Here is an 18,905-nt window from a genome sequence, read left to right on the forward strand (position 1 = left end):
TCAAAGTTTGTCTTTTCAAACATTGAAAAAAACACAAAGAATTATCAACATTGATTCAATATTATTTAGCCTTGAATATTCAACCTAAACAAAAATGATGATTCTGATGGAATTTCAACATTGAATCAATGTCACCATACTATCTGGGAAGCTATTGCTAGCTCATTAATGAGGTCTGTCATCATGGATTAATTCACTATCAACATCTAGCATGAATATGTGTTTATTACCACAATTGGTCGAAGCTAGCTATGTATTTAAATTTCCAGATTAGGGTTAGGAAAAAGATCGTGGTTAAAACACTCCAGAGGAACGAATAAGCGTTTCCTTGGTTAAACTATTTTGTTTTCGTCGCAAAGTGAATTTAAAAGCGCTGTGTTTTATGTTGACACCACGTTGTGCTATTTGATTTTGAGCTTATTTTCCATTGAATATTGAAGTGCATATTTTGGCATGGCTGGCCAAGTGGCACTATCCATGGTGTTGGAAGGGGGATTTAATTCTTGCATGTTTTGTTTTGTTGTGCATGATCAAAAAACATATTTCTTACAAATAGAAAGTGAAAACAGACAGAAAATGTTGACCCTGTCTCAAATGAAACCCACCTCCTTTGGACCCAAACTTTTACAGTGAAAAAAACAAACAGTTGCAGTAAAAGATAGCTTGACAAAGGTCTGCTCTTCTTATTTTAGCTTTAATAAGCTTGCAAAGTAGAAACATTGTAGACATTTGTAGACATGTAGCTGGACAGTTAGCTAGACATGAATTTGTTTGTGCCCAGAGTGCTCAGTTCAGCGAGAAGCAGTTTGTTTATACACATTCTAGGATTTCCACACTCCATATCCTGCTGAAGGTAAAAAATAATATTTTCACAGAAAATAAGCTCAGTGCGAAGCAGTCAAACATTTTGAAATCTGTCTTTTAAAGTACAGACACATTAGAATAAAAGTAATGTTTAAAGCAATCTGAAGCTTAAATTTTGAGCTAAGTAAAATGAGATTTAAAGGTCCCATATCATGCTTATTTTTAGGTTCATACTTGTATTTTGGCTTTCAACTAGAACATGTTTACATGTTTTAATGTTTAAAAAAAACATTATTTTTCTCATACTGTCTGACTGAATGTACCTGTATTCACCCTCTGTCTGAAACACTGCGTTTTAGTGCCTGTGTTTTTAAGATCTGCATGGTCATCTGCATGCGCTCTTGGCATCTCTGTACCGTCACTGCAGCCGGGGAATGACTGTAAGGATGCTGTAGCAGCACTTTCTACCTAGGCTATAGTCTATGTCCTTGACGTTCTACTTCCGGGATTGCTCCGTTGCCTCATTTAGGCCGAATATCCGTTGCCTTGGGCTTCCTTTGTGTTGGCATTTTAAACTCTGGTCGCTATATGAGGACAATGGTTAACCTTTTCTCAGATCTCTGCAAGGTCTATACTGCCCAAGACAATTGTGTTTGGTTTGAAGAAATGCCAATAAACCAGAGCACGTTTTTCTCCCATTCTGGAATGCTATGTGGACTAGCCAGACCCTCCTCTGCAGCGCCGCGGTGGAGAAAGGTCTGGCAAAGCGAGTGTAGTATCTTTACACTTTGACTTAAGAGTTGGTATAAGGAGATGCATGAACTTCACCCCACTTTTATTGAAAACATCTGGAAACTGTTAACATGAGCAGAGGGCCCCCCAGACAGAAGAGTCCTTTTTTGGAATTATGCCAGATAAAAGGCATTGAATGGTCAGTTCCCTACTCCAATCATATACTTACACATATCACGCCTTATGTTAATACAATGTAAAGGATATATACTGGATTCACACAAAGAAAAGGCAGAGCGATACATTTTGAAGATTGGGTCGGTTGTCTCTCCAGATGTCCATGGAGTCTGTAAATTGATGCTGGAATCTCTGATATAATAAACCTTTTTATAATCAAGAACAGTGTCAATGAAGTTCCTTCTCCACACATCGGCAACGCAGTGCTGCAACTAAATATACAACACGAGACTAACCTATATCTAATATAGCTGTTACATCACAACTGTACGGAAGTCCTGACGGCTCTTTTAAAGGCACATTTTCTGATACTTTCACAGTACTTATATAGCACCTAGACCTCCTTTATAATCAGAAAAGACATAGTTTCTTACTTTTCACAATATGGGACCTTTAAAATTCTAAACTAGAGTTTACTTCTGTTTGTTTTTCTGTAAAGATGAAAAAAGTTAACACGGAAATTAAAAAAATACATTCTTTGTCGGGGAGTGTATAAAACTAAATTATTTTGGATCTCATGATCTAACAATTCTTTTAGATCAGATTGAAATTTAGATTGGAGGCTTCACAGTGTGGAGGTTTTCTAAAACACTCAAACAGAGCTGTAAGTGAACAACAAGACTCGGCCTGACGGACAGAGGAAGACCTAGAATTAAACATGCAGACAGGATTTTAAGAGAGCTTTGCAAGGACAATAAGAGAGATTACAATAAAGAAAAGGGTTTCCTCACTGATTTCATGCTTTTGCCTTCACAAGTTTTCAATTTACAAAACAAACACAGACACAGTACAGAGTACAGTGTACAGTACACAGTACAGAGTACAGTACAAAAGGCAGGTTTAGCAAGTAAAAGCAGACTTGGCACTGGACTGAATAAAGGGAACCACCTTTTGTGAATCTTCTACAGTGGTTAATGTTTCAATGCAGGAATAAGTATTTTTTTTAAATTGAGAGGTTAACTTAACCTCAGACAGTCTGTTACTGTATACAAAAAAGTCAGAGACCTTGGCAGCTACTGGAGACATGGTGTGGGACTCCTGTAAAGCAAAATAGAAGGTCAGCATGGTCAGTTTTCAACAGGGTGGCTACTAGTAAAATATTTTTACTAGGATTTGTCTTTTGGAGGGGAGGTGAATGAGTATCTGAAATATGTTTAGAGGGGATGTTAAAAATTAAAGAGACCGGTTGAGCTTTCTTAAATTTAAGAGCATTTATGTATTCATCATAGCTTTTAGTTTTGAGTTTGTGAGTATAAAATAACAGTACTGGATATTTACTATTGTCTTTCACTTAGGTCCAAAATGGCATGTTTAGCAGTTTGATAAGTACAGGCCCAGTTATCCAAAAGCAATTAAGTAACATTTTAAATGGCTCACATCATGAAGTGATCTGAAGTCATCTTCCTTTTCTTTCTCATACCTATTTTATTAACATTGTTGGGGGGAGCGTGAGACCTAAGATTTTCATTGCCGATGACTGCTTCCCTGTAATTGTTATGATAAATAAAGACCTTAAACTTTGAAATGAGAGGGAACAAAATCAAAGAATACAAACGAAATTCTTTTTTTGTCTGGTGAATCTGAACCGGTAAATCTCAAGGAACATTTTGTTTACCTCTGATTGGCATTTACTTGTTGCCTCTGATGCAGCCTTGCATTGTGCTCCTAATCTCCTCATGGCCACTGAGGCATTGTAATTATCCCATGAGGAAAAACAGTGAGGTCAAGAAATCAACTTATTTATTCATAGCGTCATAGAGCCCAGAAGTTGCCTACTATCTTATTAGAAGCGTTGTACAAATAGTAATAATCTGTTTAATTGAAGGTGAAATGACTCTCTAGTCTGGCTATCACCAGACCAAGCTCAATCTTCAATCTTTTAAGATTGAATATTAGTCTGGGGAGTCTCTGTATTTTCTCTGCACAAGAGGCGTGATCAACGGGCATAGTTCAAATGACTCTGTACGCAATTGGATAGTCCTTCAACCAATCAGACCAACGATTCAGGTGACATGGTAGCCAGTGTTGCCAACTTATAGGGCCAAAACAGTCTCCTCTCTCTTCTGTTCTGTGACTCACTGAGGAGGAGCAGCCCCTCCTCCCCTCTCTCTTCATGTGCAGCAGCACTTCGCCCAGTGCTTAGGCAGGTAGAAAGGGAAGAAGGGACAGGGGTGCAGGGGCCGGTGTAGGTACGAGAGACAGTGGGAGGCGAAAGACGCCGCTGAGCTGGCCTTTGAGAATTCTTTATCGATCTTTTTCCCTCCCTTTGTAGAATTTCTTTTATTTACTTCAAAGATAGGCTACCTAAGTAATAATTATAAGGTCAAATTAATTGCTGTATTGAATTTGTGATTATTTGGCAAAAGATTTCTATTTCTTTCTATCTGCCTTGCCGACACAACCAACACTAAGCTTTATGCAAATGAGTGCGTACTGACGTCACACATATGCAAATGAGCGTATGACATCATCTAGCTACTTTTAGCGACTTTTGGAGCTAGTGCTAGCTACTTTCATTGGAAAAGAGTTGGCAACACTGATAGCAGCGACAGGCAGCGGCATCAACGGGTTGCTGCGCTTCTGTGGCCGCTATGTTGAATCAAAGAATTTCTAATAAGGACAGGCTTTGGGTGAATGTAAACAAGAAGCTGCTTGGTCGCTTCTCTATCGTCATCGTGTTAAACCTGCCAGCCGAAGTCACGCCCTTCTACTTCCGGTCCATGGGACCTATCTTTCGAAAAAATATGAACGGGAGTCAATGGGGAGATAATAATTATTTTTTGGTCCAGTTTGAATTGAGCCATGGATTACAAATATGATGTTCGTCAATTTAAAAGTCATATGACCACTTAGTTTTGTGTGAAACCGCTCAGTGAACTACATCTCTCGTCTGACACAATTTACGTCACCTAGCTTGATGCTTAACTTGCTCGCTAGCTAGCTAGCTTAGCTCTGTTCCACAACACATGTAATGTTATCTTACCTGATGTGTTTTATCCAGGGAAGTGTTTTCAGCAGATAAGCAAAAGAACAAGCAAGATTTGAATAACGTTACAGCGAGATGTCATCCATGCGACTTTGGAGTGTGTAGTCTTTCTAATTACGGATTTTCACAGTCTTATACTTTACTACAACAGTTTACCAATAAACTGATACTTTCTTGACTTGAGAAATTATCTATTAATCACTACCCATTCACTACCGTTCATATTTTTTCCAAGTTAAGGCAAAGAGTGTAGAAGTACCTATATTCTTTGGTTAAGGTCCCATGGCGGTCTGCCGGAAGGGGAGGGACTTCGCCTCTCTATAGCGCGCCAGGTGGATTAGCCAGTTTGTGATTGGCAGGGTTGGGTAGTAACGGATTACATGTAATCTGGATTATGTAATCAGATTACAAAAATCAAGTAACTATAATCAACCCAGATTACAATAAAAAAAATGTGTAATCAGATTACAGTTACATTGTTGAAGATTACCTGATTACATTTTATCATGCAAACAATGTAACTTTGCATTTTATCATGCAAACAATGTAACTTTTTTATGATAGCCTATGTTTTAATTTGACAAGCGGTTCATTCATTTGTCCACTAGATGTCACTATCATTCAATTGCCTGTGTAGTTTCTTGACAAGAAAAAGGTTCAAATCAAAACTCAAGATGGAGGAGCTGTCGACAACATAAGACAGACTCGTTTCAGTTTAGAAAAATGTGTTTACTTCAGTTGGCAATATCACCACAATGGTCAACTACCATTCGAATGGATCGATGAATAGCCAAAATGGCAAAGGCTCAACCAATGATCAGCTCCAGGAAAATCAAAGAAGACTTAAAGTTACCTGTGAGTACTGTTACGATCAGAAGAAGGCTATGTGAAGCAAAGCTATCAGCTAGAAGCCCCCGCAAAGTCCCATTGCTGGAAAAAAAGACATGTACTGAATAGGTTGAAATTTGCCAAAGGACACATTGACTGGCCAAAGAAGAAATGGGGCAACATTCTGGGGACTGATGAGAGCAAAATTGTTCTTTTTGGGTCTAGGGGCCGCAGACAGTTTGCATTGAATTCAACTGTGAAGACAGTAAAGCATGGTGGTGCAAAAATCATGTTATGGGGATGTTTCTCATACTGTGGTGTTGGGTCTATTTATCGCATACCAGGGATCATGAATCAGTTTCAATACATCAAAATACTTGAAGAGGTCATGTTACCTTATGCTGAACTGCAACACAGATGTGAAGCAGTTCTCAGAAATAATGGTTATGCAACTAAATATTAGTGCAGTGATTCAAAGTAAAGCAAACCCTTGAGACATGTTTCAGTTTATACAGTAAATGTTTGAGTTTGTAAAGAAAAATGCAACAGCCTAATATTACTTTTTCTTCACTTTCTGTAAAGGTATAACACAAACTTTGATACATTTTGGTCATGTTTTGATTTGGAAGTGAATGTGCAGTGTTCCCAATGCATTGATATTATGGAATTAAAAGCTATTCTAAGGATTTTGAGCATTATTCACTTTTTTAAAACACACTGCTATTATTCTGAACACAACTGTATTACAATAGTTATTTATGGATTCGCTAGTTTCAATTTCACTTATTTCTTTTATTTTTGCATAGTATTCCTTATTTTTTAGCAAATTAGTATTACATTTCCAATACCCTTTGTTGTTGTTGTTTTTCCTACAGGTTGAATATAGTGTTATTTCTGTTATACAGTGATCAGTTAAAGGGGCTTTAGAAATTGAAGCTTGAAAGGTAAACTCCCCAAATGAACTAGCAGCAAGCCAGTAGTCAATTCTAGATTTACATGTACCATTAGGTTTGTACCATGTGTATTGTTTTTCCTCTGGGTTTAAAACTCTCCATATATCAACCAGGCAGTTACTATTCATAAATTCTCTCATTATGGGGTTGTAATGATTACTGTAAAATTTAGAAGGCCATCTATCATTCTATTCATCAGGGGTTATATTCCAATCACCTCCCATTAAAATGAAGTCTGTGGGGTGGAGAGCTTTAAGCTCTGATACAGTATTAGTAATCTTATCAAGCATTTGTTTGTTTTGAGCAACAGTTATATAGCCATACACATTGGTTAATATGAGAAAATGGCTTTCAACTTTTAAAACGACCGTTGGCCAGTGAACTTCCCCATCTGCTCTGTATGTAATGATGTCTCCTGGGAACCTGTTAAAACAGATTGCTACACCAGCAGATTTATTGGTTCCGTGAATAAACAATATTCGATCACCCCACTGGTTAGTCCAAAATTTCACATCTGTGTCGGAAGAATGAGTTTCCTGAAGTAAAATGCATAGTGTTTTACACCCTTTGCAAGCAGGATAGATAAATGTACAGGTTTCCAGCCTGAGCTGCAGGGCGAAATCAAATCGCCGGCAAATCGGCCTGGTTATCCCAGTCTAATGACTCTCAGGAATGTAATTTAATCTACTTACACCCCCCTGGGCCAGATTCATACAATCAAAGTCCTAGTAGCTCACCAGGTTGTCTTTGGCATTGCATGCCCGACGTAGGTAACCTGAAGGCAGGACAAAGAATGCAGGTAATCTGATGAGACATTTGTTGTTGGCATTGTACTATGAAACTTGATAACTCTTGGTGTAACAAATTTTCTTCAGAAGTTTAGGACATAAATTTGGGTCAATGAAATGCCTACAGGAATATGTAGGCAGAGCCCAATAAGGTCACTGCTTTTCCATTACCATTTTTACCATCATTTGTGCCTGCTTCCTCTGTGACGCGGATACCGTATACCTCTATAGAGTCCAGACACAGGAGACATTAAAAAAGCATATACAGCAAAATTACTGCATGACCTCTTCAGTTAATAAATGCTTTCTTATGGAGAAATTGCTGTATTTGCATGCTAAACTCTGTAACTCAGGCATTTGGTGCTGAGGGAAATGTTTATGGGTTAATGGCTCATTGTAGCTCTAGCTTATCCACTTGCATGGAACTTGATTTGTATGTCCTGACATGTCAGACCTTGAATATGGGTTGAGAACACAGATTGTTAACAGTCTATGGTTGAGAAGCACAAAATATCTTAGGAGTTTTGGCAATGCAATTGGAAATCCAATGTTTTGCTATCCAGGATCACCTGATCCTTCTTACTTTTCTGCCAGTTTTTTAAAGGAACATTGGATTGGATCACTGTGATCCAAATACCAAATGTCATGATTACCAAATCCTGTTTACCAGAGCCTTAAATGGAACCAACTACTAAGCCTACTGGTTTAGCAAAGAACAACAGGTAGTCAAAATACCACAAATAGCCATTGTTTTTAATTTGAAGAAACAGAAACACTGTAATCAAAGTTTTGAAAAACCCAAAGGGCAGGTTTGATCCAGATCAAATGTAAGATCGGATTACGTGATCTGATTTTAGTTTGGAATCCCTCTTTTGCTTTTGAAAAACCCATTTCCAAGATTTGATCCAATCCGTGATCTGAAATCTCACTGGATTATTTTTGAAAAACTGGGCCCTGGAGACAAGCTCAACTCAACCATTACTTCAGATAAACTCAAATGTACATTCTAAAGCCTATATTTTGGAATATTGTACAAAGTCAGCTATTAAATGCAATGACATGTAAGCACAACCACAGACTTATGGGAAGACCATTGCTGAATGATCAGATTCATTTAAGAAGTTAGAAAAACTATTTCTTCTCTTTTACAGGTTTTACGGTAGTATTAACTTAGAAACGGAAGTCGCCTTGACAACTTCCTTAGTAACAAGAAGAAGCTTGTTCTCGGTGTATTTTGTCTAGCATATTCAGCTCATAGACAGTATATAAAAGGGTTCAGCTTAATGAATCCATGGAAAACGTTTTCTGAATTTAATTTTAACGTTGGTTTATTTTATTGTAAGAATTCGTAGGTGTAAAGTTGTAACGAGTGACGTAGGAGAAATACATTCAGCCAACTGTAAAGTTACCATTGTTTTAACTGCTAGCTAGACATCACACTGTTGACCGCAACATGTCTCTTTGACGAAATGAATTCCCGCCAGTGGTTTTCAGTTCAGATATTTATCGTCTTGTGTGGACGTTTGGCCCACGCAGCCACAGAATCCGTGACTCCCAGCCCTATAAATGGAGCGCCGTTCAGCTCAGCAACCCCTGCTCCGGGCGGTACAGCGGCCGTGGACTCCCCCAGCGTCGGCACCACTGAGGCGGCCACTCTGGACTCCATGTCAACCACGGCGCTGACTTTGTCTCAAGCTCCCACTGTGGTCACCGAAGCGCCTCCTGCAACCACCGTCCAACCTCTTGTGACTTCAGAGGGTAACTTACACCTGCCTCTTGGGATCTTGTCTTTTTGTTTGTTAGGCCAAGTAAGCCTCTTATCCTCGTTTTGATGGTTTGATAACCAGAGGTGCTAGTACATGAACAATTAAGCTGTCTCCCACTGCTTGTGCAAGCCAGACCCAATTCATTTTTTGTACATCTTTAGCTTCTTAACCCTAGCATCTGTTTTTAGGTGCCCCCTGGTAATGCAACCAACGGTGCTTTTTAGCAAGTCTATAAAACAATACCAGGTTTAAACTAGTTTGCCCTTTCTCTTTTGTGCACTGTAATAGCTGCTGAACTTCAAGAACTATTACCGCTTATTAACGATATATCAGACCCTAATTGGAGACTTTGATTTAGAACTTAGTAATTATTGATTAAAGTGTACAGTTGGTGTACTAAACATCTTGGCTTTTTACAGTTAGATCTAAGTTATTTCCAATAAGATCAATGGCCACAAACATTGTTGAATTCACTTTGTACAACTATTGTGTACAATAAACTCAATAACATAGCTAAAGATTTAAAAACCTTGACAGACTGTCAAGAGTACATAAAGGAGACACTGACTGTCTTCTTATGTACTCTTGTTAAACCAGTAAACACAAAACGGAAGTTGTCCTGACTAACACAAGTCTTTTCTGTTGTTGTTATCAAGGTTGTCTCTGTGATTTAACCCCTGATTTCTGTGACATTGGCTGCTGTTGTGATGCTGTTAATTGTGGTATTGCAAACTTGAGTACCGTCTTCACCGGATGTTCACAGAAAGCCATGTAAGTCTTCTGCACACACTTTGAAGTCATAGCACATAAAGTGCACATTTTTAGCATTTTAAAGAGTTTATTTTTATTTTACAGATCCGGAGTTTGCATTGAGAAATGGCTGATGTTTAGGGCTAATGTGGATTTATCTCTTGTCACTGTGACTGACTCATTGTTTTGTGTACGGCCTAAAGGTACGTAGATGTAATGAGAATATATTCATTTAAAATAAATACCCCACCAGGGGAATCACTGAATATGTTACAGCTAATTTTCGCAAGAGCGTATCAATGTGCAACATTTAAGTATCCCCCACTAACGCAGCATCTCCCAACAGATAATGCACCACAGTCCCTCCCAGCTCTACATCAGTATCCAACTTTAGGGGACTCGTACCACTTCTCACCACCAGCACCTACAGGCAGCAGCCACAGCAGAGATTTCTATAGGGTAAACAGATAAGATGTTTTTCTGCTTACAATGATGAATCTAAAGTATTAAAAGTAATACACTTTTAGATAATACTACAACTAAATCAGGGAGTCTATCTTTAATAGATGAAATGCATGAAAGATTCTTTAATTTTTGTAGGTTGATGATGTCATCCAGACATATTTCTCCAGCTCGTCTGTGCGGAGTCTCCTTTATCAGCCATCTCCAGGGGCTGCTACTGCATTGTGTATCAACCGCAACCCTGCAAGTAAGTTCACACCAAATAAAAAAGTGTGTCAAACTGTTGCGTGTCGTAGTGTAGTAGAGTTCCCCCAAACGTTTTTAAATCCAGACCTGCCATCTAGGTTAAGTTTTGTGTCTGGGACTTTCTCTCGTCAGAATGAGCAGTCTTTTCTCATGTCAATCTCTCAGTGCACTAGTAACAGCAAAATTACATAAAATCCCATTTAGCCAGAAGGCCCCTTTGTCTCCCTTAATTATTTCCTACAGCCCCTGAAGTACTCTCATTGCAGTTAATAGAAATTGCTTCCTGAATGATGAGCAAAGTCAAACAGAAATTTGAAGTAATTTTCTTTTGTATATTTGTGCGGTCTTTTTATACAAATACACAATATGCTCAAACAGTCATTGCATTGCTATACTGTATGTGAAGTATATTGTGTCTGTATATCACAACTGTATTAACCACTATAACTCTTTTTCCCTTCTGTTTTATCCTGCTTGCAGAGTTCTTGAGGTCTGTGTCTCTGTCTTGTACCCGCATGTTGACTCCTCAGTCATGCACCACAGACCCAAATTTAAACGCCCGCTCTTACTCTAACCTGAGCCTGATCAAGGTTAGTGAGTCTGTCAGCACTAAATGCTTTATGCAGACAATTACTGGTGAGAATCTCAGATAGGCTAACATCAATATTTTTTTATTACAGATTCCAATAGTCGGGACGGCACAGGTCTCAGACCTACTGGTAAGTCACTGATTGTACATAAAGCTCAAAGCCATACATATTAGCAGGAACACTTTCATTTTGCACTTCACATGCCTCTGCACAAGTTGATACGATAAGCCTACGAAATAAGCTGCCAACGCTAGCATTTTGGGTTTTCTCCTGCATGTCGCAAAGCACAAGTCTTAGAATTAAACAATATACCTTGCACTGTATCTACAAACAAAAACTGATTCTGTAGCACAAATAATTAACTTGTTAGGTTTCTTCAACTTACAAGTTTGGCCTCTTGAGAGTGGATTTGTTTTAAAGTAAGTTATTAGCCTGTAAAGCAACAGTAGGTGCATTAAAAAATGCATCTTAATTAGTTAATGCCATTTAAATGAGGCGCTGTACTAACTCTTGTTTCAGATCCCAGTTACTACACGGACTGACTGGCCTGCACCAAGGGAACAAAACAACTCCTGTGTCAATGTGGTGAAAAATGTAAGTTGATGAAAATGTAAGGACCCCACCTCCCCCCCACAATCCTTTTCTAAATCACACCAATTCTTTAAACCCAGTTTTCCTGGTTCTCCTGTAGGTGGAGTTTGTCATTGGATACACAGGCAGAGGGGAACTCACGTATGCAACAGTGAGCGTGGTCTTAGCTGATGTGGATCCAAATCAGTTGCTGTTGCAGACACACTCTGTACAGTTCCAGGTAGCCTGTTAAAGCCACATATTTCTTCACTAAATGCACTACAGATTCAAACACTTCCATTAATACCATTTCTTTCCTCCAGCTGGCATTACCCAGCCCCACTCCCAAAGGACCGATCCCTGCAGTCGGACTCAGAGTGGGCTCTCCTGTCATTGGTCGCTTTGATGGAGAAGTGAAGCCTGTATCCTCACAAACATCATGAACTTCTCTTTCAGTTATTGTTTCATTTATCCAGCTAGCTTTGAGTCAATCATGCATCATGGTTCCTTGACAGTGAGTTAGCTGACCACACTGGGGCTGTCACAGAGTGGGGAGTGTTCCTCGGACCCCAGCAGACGAGCAATCGTCCTCTTCACACACAACACCGTCACGGGCTGCACATTCAGGTAAGTAGTTGCTTCGCTTCTATCATCTAGTTTTAACTGATGTTTCTTACAGGAAGAGTAGTGGTGGAGTTGCTAAAAATGAGTCCTAGTATTAAAGATTATTATGATGCAGTGAGTTTTATTGAATCTTCCATGTGTCATTTCACTTTCTGTATGCTGTTTAGTTCCCCATCTAGTGATTGTTCAGAGCTGCGTTCCCAGATTTACGGGATCTTGCAGGGACTTGCTACGCCCGATGTGATCGCCATGAACTGGGGCTCCCAACCGGACTGGACAAGAGCCATCACCCAGGAGTGTCCTGTCAGCCTGCAGGTACAGCTGAATCAGGAATTGAAAGTATTAAAAATTGAATAACTGAATGTTTTTGGATTATCTGAAACTTTACAGTGTGCCTGTGGTTTGAATCTACAGCCTTGTGTTCCTCCTATTTATTTTGTTCCCTCTCTCAGGAAACATGTGAATTAGGCTGCATCCTCCCCAACTCTCTCTCTGTCAGAGTACTGTGGGCCCGCCAGGGTCTCTTAGACCTTCCCCAGAACTACATCCTGGGGGCCAAATACATTTTTCAGTGTCAAAATTTCAAGGTAGGCACATGTACTCTCTCACTGTGAGGCAAGCATCAAAAATCATTTTTATTTGTGCAACACGCATAGTTTTCACCTCTATGAAAATGTTAAAATACTCTCCTCCCGTTTTTTCCCCTCAGTGTCCTCAGTCGTCCCCTATTGCTTTGACCATGGAGGTGACGTTTGTTGACACTACAGTTTACCCAGAACCCCCCAGGGGCTCGTCTCAGCCTAACTGGAAGTTTCCATTTGGTTTCTTCACTAGAGGCACTGCTGAGCTGGACGGGCACATTGCCAGTGACACTGGGGCGGTCACATGGAGTTTAACACTGTTGACAGTAATATTACTAACAGGATTAGAATTCATCACTAGGTAGTCGGATAGCAACAGTGGAGCAGTTAGGGAGCTTTGAGGGCTTCTTATCTTGAGGAAATATTTTTAAATGAAAGAATGTTTACTATGTCATTTGAATTTCTTTTTTTTTTTTTTTTAACAATATAAAGTAAAACATATATAGAAATACTAATTTATTCTTTTGTACATTTTCCGGAATACATACATTTTTACGAGTTATTATTTCACTGAGGTAAAGCTGCATTTCTTGCACATAGCTCCTCTTCTCTCTCCTTCTTTTGGTCTGGTTGGTTTCTGTGCGTTCTTCTCTCCTTTTGTCCTGTGTGGCGTACGTAGTTAAGGAGATGGACAACTGCAGCTGGAGTGATACCTTGCAAACGTGTAGCAGCACCCAGCTGGACAATAAAGCATGGTATTAGTTGCATATTAATTCATTTTATTTTTTTATTAAACTGCACAAAAGTTTATTTAATTTAGCCAGAACAAAAAGTTATTAGGAAGCAGTAAATACACTATACTCACAGTGCTGGGTCGAACTCTGTCCAAAATCTCTCTGACTTCCTGAGACAGAGACACCGGCAGAGAGAAATAGTCTATGTCCTGTGGAAGAGACATGTTCTCCTCCTTCTGAATTCTCTCAATCTCTTTCTTCTGAAGGTTACAGTGAGGTCTGTACACAGCTAAATAACAGGAGAAATGATTTATTGAGAAAATATGAACTATGGTAGTTAGGGACAATATCAAAGCAGCATTTTGAAGCAGTGCAGAAGGATAATTGAGCCATGAAGGCAAGGTTCCCCTTCCCTGCTGCTTCAAAACGCCAAAACCAGTTTTTACCCTCTATCTTGAGTCTTTGTGAGAACTCCATGTGTGATAAAAGGCACTCTGGGAAGGCAGATGCCAGCATTTCAAAGGACACGTCGTTGTACTGCAGCACGTCCATACCACTGAAAAAGAAGCCACAAAGTAACAGTCAGGACCAAAAATGTACCACTTTTGACTGTATCTTGTGATGAAACGTCAGACATGCTCTGCTGGGCAGATTTGGTCCATGACACTGGTGATTCCACATATTTGTCACTCACGTCAGTAGAGTGCTCTTCACCTCGCTCATACGCATGTCGGGGAACTTTTTTCTCCAGTTGTGGGTGGACAGAGAGAGAGCCTGAAGGGCTGCCAGTGCATCCTGCAGACTGTCCCTTACTCTCACAGCCTCCTGGTAGCGCAAGGTGGACACACATCCCACCTCCTCAAACCCTGGCAGAGGAAAACATTTGAGTGGAGAATAACTAGAAAGTAGAACAACAACTCGTAGGACCCGTCATGACTCCGCAAAGTGTTCTCACTGTCCAGAGATAACTTCTGTTATGATTTGACACTATAAATAAAATTGAATTGAAATGAATGACTGCAGGTTGTCTCACATCCGGATATGTCCCAGACACTATGCCTACCTTTCAGAGTGAGGCGGAGGTCAGCGTTGTCCGGCCTTAGAGAGGTTCGAAACTCAGCCCGGCTGGTGAACATGCGGTACGGCTCTGTAACGCCTCGGCTCACCAGATCATCAATTAGAACGCCAACATAACTCTCTGTCCGAGACAGTGCCACTGGCGGCATGGAGAGCGCCCAGCGGGCAGCGTTCACCCCCGCCCACAGGCCCTGCACAGACAGAAACAAGAGTAGGGCTGCAACTAACAATTCTTTTCATTGTCGATTAATCTGTCGGGTTTTTTTTTTCTCGATTAATCGATTAGTTATTTGTTCTCTAAAATGCCAGAAAAAAGAATAGTGAAAAATGCCGATCAGTGTTTCCCAAAGTCCAAAATGATGTCCTCAAATGTATTGTTTTGTCCACAACTCAAAGATATTCAGTTTACTGTCATAAAGGAGTGAAGAAACTAGAAACTATTCACATTTAAGAAGCTGGAATCAAAGAAGTTTTTCATAAAAAATAACTCTAACCGATTATTCGCTTATCAAAATAGTTGGCTATTAATTTAATAGTTGATAACTAATCAATTAATCTTTTTTCCAAGTGAAACAAACCGCAATTACAGTTAAAACCAGTAAGACAACAAGCTCCTCATTCTGTTCCTCCTGGAAAATACAACTACGTGATACGCTCTAGAGCCCAGAGTGTGTACTGTGATGTAGTGGCAGAAGACTGAAAATTGGTTGACATCGATGCATGTTTTATGACCCACAATTTAAACGCTGAATTGCTAAATATAGTGTACAGAAAAAAGCAGCTACCTGTGCAGCAGCCTCCTCGTACCCTGTTGTTCCGTTTATCTGACCGGCCAGAAAAAGACCCTGAGTGCTTTTCACCTGCAGGGCAGGGCTCAGCTGAGTGGGACACACAAAGTCATACTGCACACCATAACCTGGAAAAGCCCAAAATATAGAAATAAAAAAACAAAAAAACATTCAGGCAACACAGTAGACATGCTTTTAGATTAATTAATTATTACGCAGATCAAACGGGATTCATGCAGTAAATACCAGGCGTGTGGATCTCAGCTCTGTGCATGGCAGGGATTTCTCTGATGAGGCGGAGCTGCACGTCAGGGGGCATGGTCATGGAGAGACCCTGAGGGTATAAAAGGTCAGAGGTCACCCCCTCAGGCTCCAGCCACACCTGGTGCTGTCTGCCTGGGAAACGAAGCACTCGCGACTCAATGGAGGGACAGTATCTGTGACAGCCAAAGACTAGAGTTAATACTTGTCAGTTTCAGAACACACTGTGTGTGTGCGTGCGTCTGTGTACGTGTCTGTGTGTGTACCTGGGACCCTTTGTGTCTTGCTGTATGTGACAGTTGAGATGAAGACTCTCCCTCACCACTCTCTCTACACCAGGAGTAGTATAGGTCAGGTAGCAAGGCAGCTGCTCTTCAGGCTGAAGAAGTGTTTAGTTGCCAAATAAAAGTAAAAATGAAAAAATAATGGATATAATGTAGAAGTCCTTTTGTTGACTAAACAAAAACATGTAATAGACAGCACTTTTTAGATCTTCTACACTTCTAAATTTGTTTAACCTTTTCTTGTATACTAGTGCTGAAAAAAACTGTTAATCAATTAGTCAACCAAATTAATTTACCTTGCAGCGTGTGTGTGTATTAAGGAAGCTGAATGGAGTTGGACGACTGTCAGGGGGGTGAATGTGAGCCAAGGAAAGGTCTACTGAATCCTTCACAATCCTGGGAGGGGTACCAGTCCTCAGTCTGCCTATCCTTAGCCCCAGCCTCTCCCTCAGTGTCTGGGACAGCCCAGCACTTGATGGCGCGTCTCCAATCCGACCCCCTGGGGACATGCTTTGGCCCAGGAAGAGGGAGCCAGACAAGAATGTACCAGTAGTAAGAACCACGGAGCTGGCTGAGATCAGGTGGCTTCCATTTGCTGAGACAATGTCAAAACAAGTGCAAAATCGTAAACTGATTAACGGATCACTTTTTTTTCTGTAACTTATACTGGAAAATGTTGAAAGTGCATTTTACTGGTTGGTGCATTTGTTAGATATCGGATGTCCAACAACCTCCAGAACTGATTGGCTTCAACATTCCATTTGAATCCTAATCGTAATAGCATAGGATAAAATAGCAATAGCATTTTCTCCCTACCCAAACGTATCCCAGTGACTCTGTGGTGTCCAGGCTCCTCTGGGTTTGGTTCTGATACCAGCAGCTCCTCTACTGAGCCCTCCAACACCGTCAGCCTGGGAGTGGACAGCAGCTCAGACTGAATGAGAAACAGCAGGCAGACGCACAGCTAACATTTTTTAATCCATTCACAGACAACAATTCTGTTATGCTAAACCAAAAATGAAACCACATCTGTGTATAAGATACCTGAATGAATTCGCGGTAGCGCTGCCGGTCCAGCTGGGCCCTCGGGCCCCACACAGCAGGGCCTTTTCTACGATTCAGAATGGAGAAATGGATCCCAGCCCAGTCTCCTGCTCGACCACACAGCCCATCCAGAGCATCTACCTCCTTCACCAGCTGGCCCTTCCCTACTCCTCCCAGAGACGGGTTACAGGACAAGGCACCTGGAGGGATGTGATGGGAGAAGGAGTACAAAAAAAGAAATACTATCTAGATTGCACTAAGAGGATGTTTTTTAAAGGGCAAACTGTCTCTTTCTCTCACCAATGGTTTGTATTTTCTGTGAGACCAGTAGTGTCTCTGCTCCCACTCTGGCTGCCGCCGCCGCCGCCTCTGTCCCTGCGTGACCCCCACCCACAACAATGACATCATACTGCTGTCTGGCAAGGTGTCTGCCACGTCTGGAAACCAGTGACAGAAAACTCTGCAGGGGTGGAAGCTTCTTTGTCAACATGTGGGATGCATACCTGGAGTGAGGGTTAGATGGTCAGAAATGTGGACATAATGACTTTTTTTTAATGGGAGCAGTACAGAGTGAGGACAAAACTGTCTCTAATCTTTAGTTAAAAAGAAGTTACTTGATGCTATTACTCCATTTAAAAGGTAACTAGGTCATGCATTCAAAATGTACTCAAGTGTCATAACATTTTTTTTAAAGGAATTTATGGTAAGATTTACCAGCATACATGCTCAAATGATTCCTTTTGAGTTGTTACATTTCTGTTGCATCACGTCTGACATGTAACAATTATTTTGATATTTAAGATGATCTAACTACTTAATATACTGCTGCTACATTTACTTGCACTTCTGTTAAAGTCACATTTCCTGAAAACTTGTCACCATTGAAAGCCACCATAATTAGCATGCATTTGAGCCATGGTTCTCTAAGAAGGAAAATACTAACACCTTTCAAGCCTTAAGAAGTGACTATTTGACATTAAAAACGGATTTTTCACTTAAAATAAATTATATAGCAGGGTAACTTCCAAACAGCTTTAGACCAAACTGTATAGGCTACTCATATTGTATGTAAGGTGTTGATATTAAAGAGTCCTGCATGTAAATACCGTAGTTTTCCATTTATCTTTAAATAGGTGCAGTGACAGATAATTTCATATGTAGGCCTACATAGCTACATAACACTACTGTATTTGTACGTAACTATAGGTCCATTGCAACTCCCAAATCAGCTTGAGTATAAAATGTACTTACAATTTCTTTGGCAGAAGACGAAGGAGGTATTTTGTTTAATTTCCAGAATGATGTCAGAAGAAACTAAAATTCAAGGAAAAAATAACCTCCTGCTACACAAACGCTCTTTATGGAGGCTGCCATGCTGTCTGTAGCTTACAGTCGTAATAACTGGTGTATAGACGCACTGACAATGTTGTTTAATAGGTCAAGTCAGTTTGTTTGCCTATAGGCATTGGCTGTTCTTATAATAAGTCATTGATGAATTCATGAATGAAATGAAAACATAAAGCAAGCAACAACATACGCATGAAAAAATAAAAGGTGAAGGTGGAATTAATAAATATCAAGGTAATACTTTGTAAACAAAACGATGCTGATGTTTTGTTTGGTTACTGCCACGTGTACAGTAGAAACCATCCATTCTTGTTCCTGAGATAAATCAGGATTAATCAAATATCGATCCATTGCACACATTATTCAACGTACGCGCGCTCCCTAGTAGGTCAAAGGCGCACGCGCATGTCAACGCCCCCTCCCCCTTTCAGCCGGTTTCCAGTCAGCCGCGCG

At 40.2% G+C, this 18,905-nt stretch overlaps 2 protein-coding genes across 4 annotated transcripts; one reads left to right on the forward strand and one right to left on the reverse strand.

The window, feature by feature from the left end:
• The first annotated feature begins 2,667 nt into the window (after nucleotides 1-2,667).
• Nucleotides 2,668-13,282, forward strand: LOC144536771 (tectonic-3-like). Of its 2 annotated transcripts, XM_078280041.1 has the most exons (15): nucleotides 2,668-2,830; nucleotides 8,865-9,086; nucleotides 9,751-9,865; nucleotides 9,950-10,047; nucleotides 10,191-10,303; nucleotides 10,445-10,553; nucleotides 11,033-11,142; nucleotides 11,233-11,271; nucleotides 11,662-11,736; nucleotides 11,834-11,953; nucleotides 12,036-12,134; nucleotides 12,236-12,339; nucleotides 12,504-12,651; nucleotides 12,789-12,923; nucleotides 13,046-13,282. In XM_078280041.1, the coding sequence occupies exons 2-15, from the start codon at nucleotides 8,993-8,995 to the stop codon at nucleotides 13,280-13,282; spliced, it is 1,596 nt and encodes a 531-aa protein (XP_078136167.1). In that variant the 5' UTR covers nucleotides 2,668-2,830; nucleotides 8,865-8,992. The 2 variants fall into 2 exon arrangements, with proteins under 2 accessions (XP_078136167.1, XP_078136166.1); XM_078280040.1 differs by lacking the exon at nucleotides 2,668-2,830 and having other exon boundaries at nucleotides 8,535-9,086.
• Nucleotides 12,946-18,889, reverse strand: mto1 (mitochondrial tRNA translation optimization 1). Of its 2 annotated transcripts, XM_078280039.1 has the most exons (14): nucleotides 18,357-18,889; nucleotides 17,406-17,608; nucleotides 17,106-17,305; nucleotides 16,878-16,995; nucleotides 16,358-16,656; nucleotides 16,044-16,156; nucleotides 15,763-15,953; nucleotides 15,514-15,644; nucleotides 14,715-14,919; nucleotides 14,346-14,517; nucleotides 14,098-14,207; nucleotides 13,783-13,940; nucleotides 13,466-13,655; nucleotides 12,946-13,234 (listed from the first exon to the last, which is right to left on the reverse strand). In XM_078280039.1, exons 2-13 carry the CDS (start codon nucleotides 17,593-17,595, stop codon nucleotides 13,485-13,487), a joined length of 2,058 nt encoding a protein of 685 aa, XP_078136165.1. In that variant the 5' UTR covers nucleotides 17,596-17,608; nucleotides 18,357-18,889; the 3' UTR covers nucleotides 12,946-13,234; nucleotides 13,466-13,484. The 2 variants fall into 2 exon arrangements, with proteins under 2 accessions (XP_078136165.1, XP_078136164.1); XM_078280038.1 differs by having other exon boundaries at nucleotides 12,946-13,655.
• Between the last annotated feature and the right edge of the window lie 16 nt (nucleotides 18,890-18,905).

This window comes from Sander vitreus, chromosome 21 (genome assembly GCF_031162955.1).
Source record: "Sander vitreus isolate 19-12246 chromosome 21, sanVit1, whole genome shotgun sequence".
NCBI lineage: Eukaryota > Metazoa > Chordata > Actinopteri > Perciformes > Percidae > Sander > Sander vitreus.